This window comes from Protomyctophum bolini (genome assembly GCF_963924005.1).
Source record: "Protomyctophum bolini genome assembly, chromosome: 4".
NCBI classification, from domain to species: Eukaryota; Metazoa; Chordata; class Actinopteri; order Myctophiformes; family Myctophidae; genus Protomyctophum; species Protomyctophum bolini.
The window spans coordinates 46,494,634-46,509,216 of record NC_137865.1 but is presented as its reverse complement, the minus strand read 5'-3'; the positions used below and the strand labels follow the sequence as shown (position 1 = coordinate 46,509,216).

Below are 14,583 nucleotides of genomic sequence, written 5' to 3'. Positions count from 1 at the left end.
GTGTTGTTCGGTGTGAAGGTGTGGTGGTCTATATACCTTACATACATTGTAATAACATCGTACCAGGCGCATGCACATTAATTAACGACACACGCTACGCATTGCCACAACAATGCCTTATCGCGGTGACATTGACAAATTTGAACAAATTGGTGGTGGTGGGGAAAGAAAAAAAGGGAAAAAAAGGAAACAAATGCTTCGCGTCTGGTGACGTCACGACACCGCTTCCGCTTGCCTTTCACCCGTGCGCGAGCTCGACACAGCTTGGAGTATAAAGTAGCGCGAGCGCGTCCTACAGAAAGTATCGCCAAGAAGAGAAAGGCACACACACACACACACACACACACACACAGTCACACACACACGTCGTTCGCACACACATATACACCCGAGAGACGAGAGAGGGAGTCATTTACAACTTTCTTTAGGAATACATATCCCCGACAATGGACTCGGAGCTTTGGATTTAACGCGGAGGAGTAGAGGACTTGCAATGGGCGTTTTGTTGCTGCTTCTTCTTTGGATTTGCTTGCTCTCCATAGTTGACGGTAAGGTTTGCTTTGACTTCATGTGTGTGTGTTCTACTATTTTTTTTTTGTTCGGTCGAAGAGAGACCTGTGTGGAAACAGAAACATGGATCCTATCCTTAGGAGCGGTGTTGCCATGTCCGCTTATTATAAGCGACTTTGTGGCTTGACTTTTCTGTGATGCTTGTAAATATTGGTTAGTTTTTTTTTCTTCTTAAATGTAGTTGCTTATTTGGGCCTGTTTAAAGCAATGGTGGTTCTCAAACATGTTGAAATCAAGGACCCCCCACCCCCAATTAATACGTATTTGTCTGCATCATGGACCCCCATCTGAAAACAAGGTCCAAGTCAAGTGTACAGATACAAAAGAGTACAACTTATTTTTGGTTTGGCTTCCTTCAGGCAATGCAGCTGCCTATTTTATATTGGCTATTTTCAAATTGAAGTGTGAACCAGTGGTGGGGGGGCTTGTTTTTATAGAGGATTTGTTTTTATATGTTCGACTCCGAATACCCAGTCCAGATGCAGGCTTCAGACGCGCCTCCTCAGGAGACCTGGCTCAGATCTTAACCCATTTGATTTGGCTTTAGGAACCTGTTGTGACCGCATGCCCTTGCTGACGTCGACCCCAGGCAGGGTTCGAACCCACAACCTTCCGCATGAACCTGGGCTTTATGCCCCTGCCTTGTTTTCATAGAGCTGGCTGCTTATTTCTCTCCTCTCACTGCGATCTGGCAACGCTGCTTAAGAGACATTTGGGAAGTAGTAGTAACCTAAACGTTATAGTGTTAGAGGAACGACAATTACCACATCAGTAAACACATACAAGCATACATCTGCACACTTACTTACACGTGGTTTATTGACTATTGTTTTAAAACCAGTTAAAGTTTCTGAACTTTAAGCCCTGGCTGTGGCTGTGTGTTAAAAGTTGAGGTTTTCTTTTTTAGATCCTCGGGGCGCAAAGTTGCGTGACGTGGTGTGCGACAGTGTAATAATCGCTGTTATTTTAACCCCCCCGCAGTAAAGATTTGTTCGTTTTAAATTAGCCAGTCATTATAGACCGGGGTGCTTAATTCGTGAATTGTGTGATAATAGATAGAAGTTTGTGACCGGCCAGCCAGGGCTGTTTTCTTGGGCCTCTCTCTCGGTCGGTCGGACCCAGCCATCCCTGATCGGTGTCGGGTGTCAGAGAGAGAGAGAGTTGAGATTTTCTCCTGCTAGGGGAAGAAAGAGACAGACTGACTTGTTTTCTGAAAATAAAATGGGTTCTGGAAACTCCGATTGTAACTTTGATTGTTACACTGTATACTATAGTTTACTTTCTCCCGTCCTTGGCTGGCTTCATTTGTAGGTTTATTTAATGTCAACTGCTTGAAGAAACTTTCATGGGCGGAGCTAATAACCTGGCTCATATATGGACGCAATAACTTTGGATCGGATCAATTAATATCGCAACATAAACAGTGCTGTGCAGCTGCTAATCTGTCGCAGTGACACTTGAGCGCCTTGCGGTTATCGGGCAATTCATATTATATTCTTTGCCCTACGAGGAACCTAATCCCAGGCCAGAACAACTTGTCACCTGCCGCGAAAGGGACTCTGGAGAACCACAGATACGCAATCAATCATTTACATAACATTATTGGCCACAATTACCCGATTTGTCAATTATTTTCTCCTGTTTTTCCATTGCCTGTGGCTGTAGATTCTTTCAGTGCAACGACAGTGAAGTCCGAATGAGCATCAGAAAATGCCACAGGGATTTATACTGAATGTTTTGCAGATGTGACACAATTATGGCAGCTATGTAGGCTACTTGACCACTAGCCTATATGATCTTGATTGATTGAATACTTTATTAACAGTTTTCAGAAAAAAGCATAGAAAAGTACAGTTCAATACACATCCCATAAGGATTTATAACGCAAGAAAGCCTACGGGGCGGGCTACAGCGTGTTGTTTCCATTGGGGGTCCTTCATACTCAATTGAAAAACAGGGTGGTGGACTGGTGGTGTTATGGTTCGAATTTATAGCAAAGTCTGCTTTTATTAGTGCTGGTGGAGAGTAAGAACGTTTTGCTAAAAAAAAACACATTTTCATTAGGATTTGTAGTAGCTCAATTCTTTTAAAATAAGCAGTGTTCTGAATGTCTCTCAACGACTGTTGAGAGTTCACAAGGAGAACTCTCCTTAACAGAGTTCATATTAATGAATGCCATGTATTGGAAAATTCATTTGATGGACCTCCTAAGCTACAAGGGTTGTGTTCAGTCCACAACATGCTTGTGATGCCAGGGATTCTGAATCTGTAAATAATATCCCTGTTCTCCTCCCCTCTCTGTCTTCAATCCGATAAACCATATATATTAGATTATTATTAATAAACATTATTGCCATGAGAGTTACACAATATTGAATCAATGGCACGTGGTGATGATGTGGATATTTCCTGATTTCTTATAGATGGTCGGTCGGATTCTGGAACTGAAAATATAATAAGCATGTGATATTCCGTGACCAGCTCTTGGTTTGTGCTTGACATTTTGTTGGACAGGCAGACTGACAGAGTGATTTGCAGTAGACAGCATAAGTCGCTAAAGATCTTAACCCATTCTGACCTGAGATCAGATTCATACGAGTTTTCCACTGGACTACACACTGGTCTGATGAACCCATTCTGACCTGAGATCAGATTCTAAAAAATGTCAGTCGTTCTTCTTCTTCAAAAATAGCAGACCTACAAGCTCGTAGCGCGCCACTCGGTGGCGCGCTATGAGCTTGTAGATCTGCTATTTTTCAATAGCTAAAGCACGACATGATGCTAACACCAAAATGGGTTCCCGTTCAGAATGGGTTAAGTTGGCCTGCAAACATAGACATTGAGCTAAATTGCAGCGGAAAGCTTATCATTAATGTCTACCTCCCATAGCCAGACTATACACTCAAACACCCAATCAATAATAAACATGTAGTTACCGGTATATGCTCCAAATACATTAGATTCTTTTTGGTTTTTCAACATCCGTATCGGCAATTATATGCAGCCGATTTGTCCCACAACTGTTTGACAAATGTTTTAGATTTTCTTTTAGAAATATTCCAAAATAGAAGATCTTTTTTTTCCATCAACATCAGTAACCAGTGGTGATGCACGATTTTCCAAATACTTTAATTTTCAATCCACATTCTCTCTCCTTATCTCTCACTCTTCTCCCATATCTCTTTCATATTCTCACTCCCTTCCCACTTCTCTCTTACTTACTCACTGTCAATCTATCTTGAAATGTCAAGTGTTTTTTTTACACAAGTCTACTGGAAGCCTTCATGATCACGTATTCTTTCGTCTGGAATAGGAAGGAATAGATTGTATAGCATTGACGTCGGCATGCTGTATGTTGGCATATACTCATTTGTGCAGGCAAGGAAGGGGTCCCATGTAATGCACAAGGGTATAAAACGGGGTCACATGATTGTCCCGACATAACGGGAATATCTCTATATTATTTTAATTAGCTGTGGTCGCAGCTTGACAGACGACTCCTGTCCTGTGCTTTAGTTCTGATACCAAAACAGTTTAGGGATCCCTGCTGATGCTGAACACGTCGCCTGCTGTGTGTAGTATGGTGTACTGACTCACTACACCAGAGTAACTAGTCACTTTAATAGAGAGATAACATGGCTGGTGGTCATCCTATCTATATTACGAGAGAGAGAGAGAGAGAAGCCCTGGACTGGACTTGCTTTGGAGAAATGTAGAGAAGAGGTGACAAGACATAAACGCACACTTCACACGCACTGGCCAAAACGTTTGACTAGTGTCACTACACCACCTGGCAAACATCACAGCCGTGTGTGTGTGTGTGTGTGTGTGTGTGACTGTGTGTGTGTGTGCGTATAACCTTCTACAGACAGATCTCTAGCCTAAATACTTTACTTTTTTCAGTAATACAGTTTAAGGTGGAGCTAGCTATATAAGGTGGGGCGCACAGCCGCACACACGCTTTGAAAAGCCTGGTGTAGCTCGGCCGTAAACTATAGGATTGATGACATTGTCTTTACTGCAACGTTTTGTGTTATTTTGGTGGTTGTTGTGGGTTGTTGTTTTTTTTTTTTACACTGAAATAACATACTCGGGTAGGTTAATATTATCATCAATTTCCATATGGGGGTTGGGGACTTGTTTTTTTAACAGTTTTTAGGGAGGCTGATACTTTTGCTTCACCAGGAGTGATGTTTCATGTCCGTGTTGAGCAAAAAAAACAACTATCCGCTTCTTTCCAGTGAGCGCAACGGCTGTTCAGTCATTCCTCAAGCTATTCTAGCAGTATTCTTCAGTACCCTTAACTGTCTATTCAACCATGCAGAGGAGGGGTTGATCCATTCTTTAAGACATTACTCATTTCCCCAGTCATCAACCTTCATCTTTGGAGACCGTGATGGGCAACATGAGCACATGTTTGTCAACCCTTTAAGACACTAATATGAACTGAAGAAAAAGAACACATCATGCTGCGGTTATTTTTCCTCTTGTCAAGAGTTTGGCTGGACGACTCTGGCTTTAGATGATAGGAGAAATGGTGCTGGTTTGAACTTTGAACAGACACATGGGGGATAGAAAAACCTCTTAAGGTTCACATTAACACTCTGAGGCAAATATTAGGCTGACGTGTCCCTTCAGTTGTACAGGGAAATCTGATTTTTGAGGGGCGCCCCTCCTATACAGTAAGTATAATACAGCTTTTGTCCCCACACGTCTCAAGATTTGCCATTGACAATGAACGGAGAAATGAGGTCAAAATTCCATTAAATATGACGTAAATTAAACATCAAAACATTAAATGCCATTGACATTGATGGGAAAATTTATGTCATATGTAAACGAGCAAATCGGCTAACCAATCACAGGCAACAGGCATTCTGATTGGCCAGTATGAGATGATGTACAGTATGATAATAAGAGCGCCCCTCACTTCACACGGGTGTGACTTCTTCTTTATAGATTCCAATCTACATAGTATGCAGTACATTTTCATTTAGGTTGATCAGAGAAATGCTTAATGACATTAACCCTGCCATCCCTATTTTGTGCATGTAATAAAAAATAGCTGATATACAAGGCAAGCTCACAATGTGCTGTGACGTCCGCCTGGGTGACGGCAGACTGCTGGGCGAGCACTGGCGCTTTGGCATGGGGGGGTCAGATCCAGGCAAACCAGGCAACTGGGGGGTGAGGCCCACTTTCTGTACACGTTTTTGAAATAAATCTTGCTCCTAGTATAAAACCATAGTACCTGATGACGGGGAATCATCAGCAACACATCTTTAAGGACGGTACAATACTACACCTCTATTCAGTTGAGTTCAGGAAGTGGACTTTCCTCGTGTGTCGTAAGACAAAGGTCCACGATTGGATGATAACGAATGAAGGCTCTGTCAGTTTTAACCAGTGAATGAATTACAATATGGATTGCTGGGGAGCGGTTAACTTAAAACGCATTGAATTCAGGCCATGGTGCTGAAGTGCAATGACTGAGAGGGAAAAGTGCTGCCCCAGGAGGTGGGAGACTCTCCATGGACACATACGCGATTAAAGGCACCCACATATTCACAATCACAAATGCTGTTTTCTCTGCAATTTATGCAATTCAAGCTTTTAGCAGATGCTTTTCTATAGAGCGACGTGCGAGATCAGAGTAAATGCAATGAGCTCCAGTCAACAAACGACACGTACTATAAGAGCGCAAAGAACGGAACTTGCGTCCTTGGATACATGATTTCACGCCAGTAGCACTTGCCCTAGCCTCGATGACCTTGCAGGCATATGCAAAGGTTAAAATACGTCATTTAGATATAATTTTATGCAGACAGATGCCAGGTCATTATTGATCTGGCATTCTATAGCATTCTATAGTGTTTATACTTTCAATGTAGGAAATTACTGACGGATATTACTGACGGATATTGGTTTACTTATGATCCTAGATGACTATTGCTATGCATTTGATGTACCATGTGTTGTTCTTGCTTATTGTAAGTCTAAGAGCGTCTGCTAAAATGCCTAAATTGTAATCATAGTATGTGACCATGGAGAGTCTCCCACATGGTGGATAAGGCTGCACAGTAAAATCTTCCGATTTGCAGAAACTGTATATGAAGAGTTAGCAAGAAGGCAATAAGTTAAGGGGAGAAATGGAAGGAGACGGGGTGGGGGGGGGGGCAGATGAACGAACGCAAGGAGAGACACGGAGGAGGAGGAGGAGGAGGCTACTGGCAGAGGAGAGCATGGGTGGAGGTGAGAGAGGAAAAGAGGAGAGAGGAGATTGGGTTGCAGTGCAGAGAAGGAATGTACAGAAGAGATTGAATCTTTTCCTGTTTTTCCTTTTTTTTCCTTCTTTTTTCGGGGCGTGAAACACGAGCAGGTTCTGCTGTTTTGATTTCATACAACTGGGATAGGTGGAGGGAAGGAAGGAGAGAAGGAGAGAGGATAGGTGGAGGGAAGGAAGGAGAGAGGATAGGTGGAGGGAAGGAAGGAGAGAAGGAGAGAGGATAGGTGGAGGGAAGGAAGGAGAGAAAACAGGAGTAGGAGGTAGAGAGAGTGGAAGGAGAGAGAGAGAGGGGAGAGGAAGATGAAGTAGGGGGGGCAGGAATTTACAGAGGTGAGAAGGAGCGAGGGAAGGAGGTGAAGAAAAAACACGAGGAGAGAAAAGAGGTGGAAGGGAGGATGGAAGATGAGAGAGGGAGCGAGAGGAAGAAGGGAGGAGGGGTAATGAGAGAGAGAGAGAGGAGGAAGTCTGTCGCAGACTGCTATGATTTCTCTGGGGTCCCCTCTTTCTCGCTTTCTCTCTCTCTCTCTCTCACACACACACACACACACACACACACACACACACACACACACACACACACACACACACACACACACACACACACACACACACAGGCTGTATAAATATGTGCTCTGTGCACGTCACGCAAATGTTTCTTGTCCCAACTGGGGAGGTGTGAAGAAAATCTCTTCCTTCCTTTTCACCCTCTCAACACTCCATACGCGCACGGCCGCACGCACACACGCACGCACGCACACAGGGTTCCCTGATAAGGTGTAAAGCGAGGGTGGCTGTTAGTTATTCTTTCAAGCAGAACAAAACAAGGGAGCTGAGAATTGTGTGTGTGTGTGTGTGTGTGTGTGTGCGTGCGCGCGCAATCTATGCATGCGTGAATGCATGTGTGTGGTGGGTGGGGGTGAAGCAGTGCATTTCCTAAGCTATACAACTTCTTCTGGGCCTCTCTGTCTTTTCAGACCTGGGACTTTGTGGCCCCCACCCCACAACAGCGTGTGTGTGTGTGTGTGTGTGTGCGTGTGCGCGCGCGTTTGTGGGGTGTGAGGGGGGGCACACACACACAAACTAACGCATGCACGTGCACACACACACACACACACACGGCCTTCCTCTGTCTTTCAGTCTCCTCCCACTCTGATTGTTAATCCTACTGACAACCTCAAACTCCTCAGCTGTTCCTTTGTGTTGTGCCACACACACACACACACGCACACACACACACACACACACACACACACACACACACACACACACACACATATATATACGTACACACACGCAGCCAGGTGCAGTATAAAACCATTTGAAGTGAGTCAGGAGTCAGAGGAGAAGGACCCAAACTTTACTGTCAGAGACAGACCCACTAATGGGCATTGCACTCATTAGTGAAATAGCAGACTGCTGGAAGCCGTTTGGAAAGCATAAAAGTGTTATATTTATTTATTTGTCTTTACCATTCAGAATTTTCAGGCATTTTGGACAAGTACGCCCAACTCCTATTATTTTTCAAATGGAGATTCCCATTCCCCCACTTTTCTGCATTCTCCTCTGTTCTGTTTGCATCCCAGGAGATTCTGGTGGCATTTCGGCTTACTCTAGGGCATCTACAGGAATAAAGTCTTTCAAACAAAAATACTTCTTTCTTCTTCTTTAAAAAAAAAAGAAAAATACCATTGACTCCAAATGCCCAAATATTTCTTACATGTAGTTTCAGGAAAATGAGCTAAATTTACTTAGTTTATAAAAAGCTTTGACGTGCTACCTGCAACCCTGAACTTAATTTATGGGCGGTATGTGAGAACGCGAATCATGTCCGAATCAGTTTGACCAGACATACCGGTACTTGACTGAGTTGACTCTATTAATGTGTCTATATCCGTGGGAGTGGGCATGCCCGCCCGGTTAACAGCCGGACCCCGGGAGTCTGGGACTCGTTGCTTTTTCACTGCGGTAAGAAATAAATCCATATTGTCGCAATAAATGATCAAATGATCAAATCATTTCATCATTTCCATGCAAAATCCTCACTAATCTGACTGTAACCATGGTTTTCTTCTTGCTAGTTTCCACAACATTGTGAGCTTGTTTAAAAGTTTAGTTATTTTATTTCCAAAGCAGTTGCTCAAAATAATCCATTGACAACAAAGAGGGGCACATGCACTTTATTATTAGTGTTTTCTTTCTTTCTCGTATTATTTTACAGATGTACTAGTAATGCAGAGATAAAAAGAAACAAGGGATGTTTTTGCCACATGCCGTCAGTTGACAATGTCGGCTAACTTTGCAGCATGATTGCATCATGCCCGTCTCTGGACGTGAAGTTGAAGGTTCTAAAGGTTTGACTCTCCTTAGTGCATTAATTATGACGGAAGACAGACAGTGATGATAACGAAACAAGAATGATTGTGTTTATCATACACACTTCATATCACACATAATAAGCATAATGGAGAGCCATGTACAGTTGGTAGAAATCCTAAAATAAAATTCCTTATCTCAGACAAATAACCCTACACAACCAAGAAAATGACAGAATAAACTGGCCCTATTTTCTCAACACTGACAGTTTATCTGGGCATAGCAGTTGTTGGTTGTGGGAACAAGCCAGATCTGTTACCTTCGCTGGCAATGATATGTTTTCCATGTCTAAAAGGGGCTTTTGAATGTGGTAGTTGTGGATTGTCTTCTCTAGGTCCAGAAAGCCCCAGCTGGCCAGGGGAGGTCAGCCAAAACTAATCCCAGCTGTAGTGTCCCTCTCTGGGCATGGAGATGGCAGGAAGAACCCATGACTGCAATATCTCTCTCTCTGTGTCTCTCTCTCTCTCTGTCTCTGTCTCTGTCTCTGTCTCTGTCTCTGACTCTCTCTCTCTCTCTCTCTCTCTCTCTCTCTCTCTCTCTCTCTCTCTGTCTCTGACTCTCTCTCTCTCTCTCTCTCTCTCTCTTCAGTCTTGTTCTCTGTTTTTGTGTTGTCCTTCCTTTTTGTTGCTATAACAACCAAAAATCCTAGCTTGGTGTCTCTTGTGAGTTTTGTAGTGTATCCAAATATTCAGATAGTCGAGGCCAGCCTTACTTAGATTATGGCAGCCTATATATTTATTTATGTATCATAAATGGCCTAAATGCTGTGTGTGAATAGACTTTAATCCTCACCCTCAGTCGATCGAAACCTGCGATAATGACCTGAGTAACAGATCTAATGGATATGTGACCTTTCAGTTATTTTCATGTATTGGAGATAGAGATTTTAGACAATAGACACACATCTATACCGTATCTTTCCCTTTCACTTTTGATTGAGACTTCCCAGTCGTCTTTGTTGTCTTTTACATTACGTATGAAATTCAAGTTGTCTCAAGACAATTTACATATAAAGCAGAAAACCAACAAAGATCCAATCCGAATTATAAGCAGGTGTAGCTCATTTCTTTCCATACACCTGGTATACAGACGTGAATCTCAAATGCTTCATTGTGTGTTGTGAGTCTAGTCAATTTGATTTGAATGTGATGCCAGCCAGACAGGCAGCCACCCAGATCTGGTCCTGTATGTAGGCCAGAATACAATTCTGCGGTTACTATTTGGGGAAATTGGATTAGATTGGTAGAAATGTGATTTGTGCAACATTTCTTACCAACTTCTTTCACAGTGCAGGGCTTTACTGTGTGTGTGTGTGTGTGTGTGTGTGTGTGTGTGTGTGTGTGTGTGTGTGTGTGTGTGTGTGTGTGTGTGTGTGTGTGTGTGTGTGTGTGTGTGTGTGTGTGTGTGTGTGTGTGTGTGTGTGTGTGTGTGTGTGTGTGTGTGTGTGTGTGTGTGTGTGTGTGTGTGTGTGTGTGTGCATGCATGTGTGTGTAATGTATGTGTGTTTCTTTCTTCATTGGCATTGAAATAGAAGCTTAATTGGTTCTGGAGGACAAAAGGGAGTCTACCAGCGCCTCTCAGCCTAATACAGCCAGTCCAGTGCATCACAGGAGCAGTACAGGGACAACAGTTTACAGAAGAATGGATAGACACTGGAGCAGCTCCAACAGTTTTAGCCTTTATTTCAGGTGCTAGTATAACAAGAAATGACCGATTGTTTCTATCTTTCGATCTTCCTCAGAGTCATCATAATTGGTTCTCTTCTCATCTGTGTCATGAGTTTCAAGACCCCTAGAAACTCTAGCCCTGCACAGGCCCCAAAACTCCAAGCCCAACTCCGGGGCCCTCGGTGTTCGAGCCCTAACCCGGCCCCAACACGAATCAGGGCAGGGCTTTTCCATTTGTCCGCTCAGGCCTTATACCTGAGACCTGACACCAAATGTATTTAATCTCTCTCTGATGTGCTCTGGTGTGTGCCAAGCTCAAGCTGTCTGATACATGCAACCACAGACGGAACACATACGTCACACATACATACACCTTTTATTACACGTAATAACTACAAGTGCCACTGCCAAAAATGCTCACATTTTAATAAGCCATTTCAGAGACACATAAGGGATCAATAACAAAGTAATATTAATCCATTTCAGAGACACATAAGGGATCAATAACAATTAACAAAGTAATATCCCACAAAAAGAATTGAAAGGGTAAAAGACAAGATTCGAACTGGTTCACAACAGTCTTTTTACACTTCTTGTTTTGTATTCTCTGGCTTGGATTCAAAGTTAACACAGTCCTCTAAATGCTGAGTAAGTCCCATGTGAGCCTGGAGTCCTGCATACAACCTAAAAGACAGCCCAAAAACTAAAAGAAAAACAAGAGAAACCCACGGTTGTCACTCAGTCAAGACAATACAGCTATTTTTCTTCTTTCTTTGTTGAAAAATGTGCCTCTTGTGGAGATTGGAAGGTTGTCCTTGTGACTGACAGCTGTGTGCGTGCGAGGCTGCGGCTGCGTGTGTGTGTGTGTGTGTGTGTGTGTGTGTGTGTGTGTGTGCGTGTGTGCGTGTGTGTGTGTGTGTGTGTGTGTGTGTGTGTGCGCTGCTGAGGGAATTAGAGTCGGCCATGTTGGTGCCAGAACACAGCATGCCAGCAGTGCCACACTGCCAGACCAAACCACCGGGCTCACCACAGGCCCTGTGTCAGATATCGTGTCAGCTCGGGCCTCTGTCACTGGGTTGCCAACTCCCACTGCTGTCTGCAGAATGATCCTGAAAAAAGTCTTTTAACATTATCTTTACATTTACATGTTTTATCATTTTCCTGCCTTTAAAATAGTTACATTGAAAAAACCCTTTTAATGTCAGATTTCTTTCAAAAAGATTCCTGGTTTATGCAGGTGGTGGTGGTGACACAGACACAGACTTGAATTGGATTGAATGTCCCATGTTCCGTTCATGGTTATTTATACGTCAATGAAAGTGGTTTCGTGTTCAGTTTGACTGGTATTCAGGTTTTTTATTTACGTACTTGTTGAACTTAATGAAACATGCAGTCACGCTCTGAATTCCCCTATCGTGAATGATGGACATTCAGCTGACGTGCACAGAAATGTTCTTCTTGGATTCTCAATAATTATGTTATTATTATTAATTTGGGGATTCAACATCCAAAAATACAAACGGAAAAGTCCTATCTGATTGCATTAAACTACGTTAAACAACATTAACCCATTCTGAACGGGAACCCCTTTTGGTGTTAGCATCATGTTATGCTTTAGCTATTGAAAAATGGCAGATCTACAAGCTCATAGCGCGCCACCGAGTGGCGCGCTACGAGCTTGTAGGTCTGCTATTTTTGAAAAATCGAAGAACGACTGACATTTTTTTAGAATCTGATCTCAGGTCAGAATGGGTTGATCAGACCAGTGTGTGTCCAGTGAAAACCTCGTATGAATCTGATCTCAGGTCAGAATGGGTTAAACTCACTTTGGCACTCACTTTATGCATGCGCATATACCCACTATAATCTACAGGCCTCTGTCTCTCTTGTTTACAGGTCACTTTTCAAGTGGCCCTAAATATCAAAACGTGACTATTGTAACTCTCTCCTTACTGGCCTACCGGCATGCCTCTACTCTCTCCCCTTCTCCGCTCCCTCCATTGGCTCCCGGTTTGCTGCCCGCACAGGCACACGGAGTACACAACTCTGATGCTGGCCTTTAAAACAACCAAAGGTATGGCTGGCACCCCCATATCTTCAAAGTCTGATCGGACCCTACAAACCCTCCTCCACGCTCAGATCAGTCAACGCAGGGAAGCTTGAAGAACATTTCACTAAAAACGCAGGGACAATGCTCCACACTCCATCTTAGCCCGTAGCACTTGCCCTAGCCTCGGCGACCTTATAGGCATATGCAAAGGCTCAATTTATGTAATTTAGATAGCATATGTAGACATTGCACATTGCACTATTTTTCATGTATGTGTTGTTCTTGCTTAATCTCTCTGGATTAAGAGCGTTTGCTAAATGTCTAAATTGTCGTAGCATTTCATGGAGTCTTCTTGGGCCCTGCCGTGACGGGTAGTTTCACTGGGGTGGTCCGGGTAACTGTTAATAATTATCACTGCTGAATTTCACTGTTCATTGTGAAACGACATTATTTTGATTATTATCACACAGCACGTGCCCCTTACCAGTTACCACCCAATCATCTTCAACCACTTATCCAGAGTCGGGTCGCAGCTGGAGGTATAGCGGCTCCAGCAGAGAAACCCACATTTCCCTCTCTCTGTGTCCACATTAGCAGGCTCTGACTGTCTGGGAGATCCCGAGGCATTCCCAGGCCAGCGTGGAGATAATAATCCCACCACCTGGTCCTCAGTCTGTCCTGTGGCCTCTTTCCTAATTGGAAAGTCTCCCTGGGTAGCTGGCGACCAGGAGGCGTCCTAGAGATGCCCGAAACAACTACTGGCTCCTTTTCCATACAAAGGACTCGGAGCAGTGGCTCCTTTGTATGCATGACTCAGTTTCTAACCTTATCCCTATAACGGATATGCCAGCCAACCTCCAGTCCGGAGAAACCCATTTTCGTCCGTTTGTATCGATGAACTCGTTCTTTGGTAATGATCCACATTTCACGACCATAAGTGAGAGTAGGAACGAAGATTGGTTCCTTTTCTTGAGAGACAAGAAATAACCTACTGTTTTCACCCTACTCCCACCACGTCACACTGTGTACAGTAAGCATCAACAGTCTGTGTTGTGGTGGTTTTTATTTTTCAACATTGGCCATAGCATTCTCCCCGGAGAATGGAGTATGACCAGAGTAAAGAATTTGCGTGGCAGTGGCTCAGGGGTAGGTAGAGTGACCGGATGGACACCGCAAGGTTCCCAGTTCGAACCCGGCTCCCCCAGAGTTAGTTAGTTTCTCCTTGAGAAAGACTCTGGACCCCTAATTGCTCCCGATGTGCAGGTTGGTGCCTTGCATGGTTTCCTCTGGCATCTGGCATGTGAATGGGTGAATGTAATGCACATTCTAAAGTGTAATCTAAAATGTACCTTGGATAAAGGTGCTATATAAATGCACCATTTACAATTTTTTAATCCTATGTTGCTGAATTGAATATATAGGACAACAGTGGAAACAACAAGTCCCTGGACTTTCTTTTTTGGTCCATTTGGTTACCAACTCCTTCAATTAGCTGCATGGGGACCACCTGGAACTCCCTCAAGGACCACTGGTGGTCCCCGGACCACTGGTTGAAGACCACACTGTAATAAAGTATTCAATCAAGAATCGATCAATCCTCTCCTCTTCCCCAAAGTAGTAACAATAACGCGTGTTCT

The 14,583-nt window shown here is 43.5% G+C and overlaps 1 protein-coding gene across 2 annotated transcripts in view; it reads left to right on the top strand.

Moving 5' to 3' along the window:
• Positions 1-285: 285 nt before the first annotated feature.
• The window catches only part of lrp5 (low density lipoprotein receptor-related protein 5), a 96,723-nt gene continuing 82,425 nt past the window's right edge, over positions 286-14,583 (top strand). For both annotated transcript variants that reach the window (XM_080761683.1, XM_080761682.1), the window contains exon 1: positions 286-548. In XM_080761683.1, the coding sequence (XP_080617809.1) occupies positions 494-548 (55 nt within the window). In that variant the 5' untranslated portion in view covers positions 286-493. The remainder of the gene's footprint in view (positions 549-14,583) is intronic.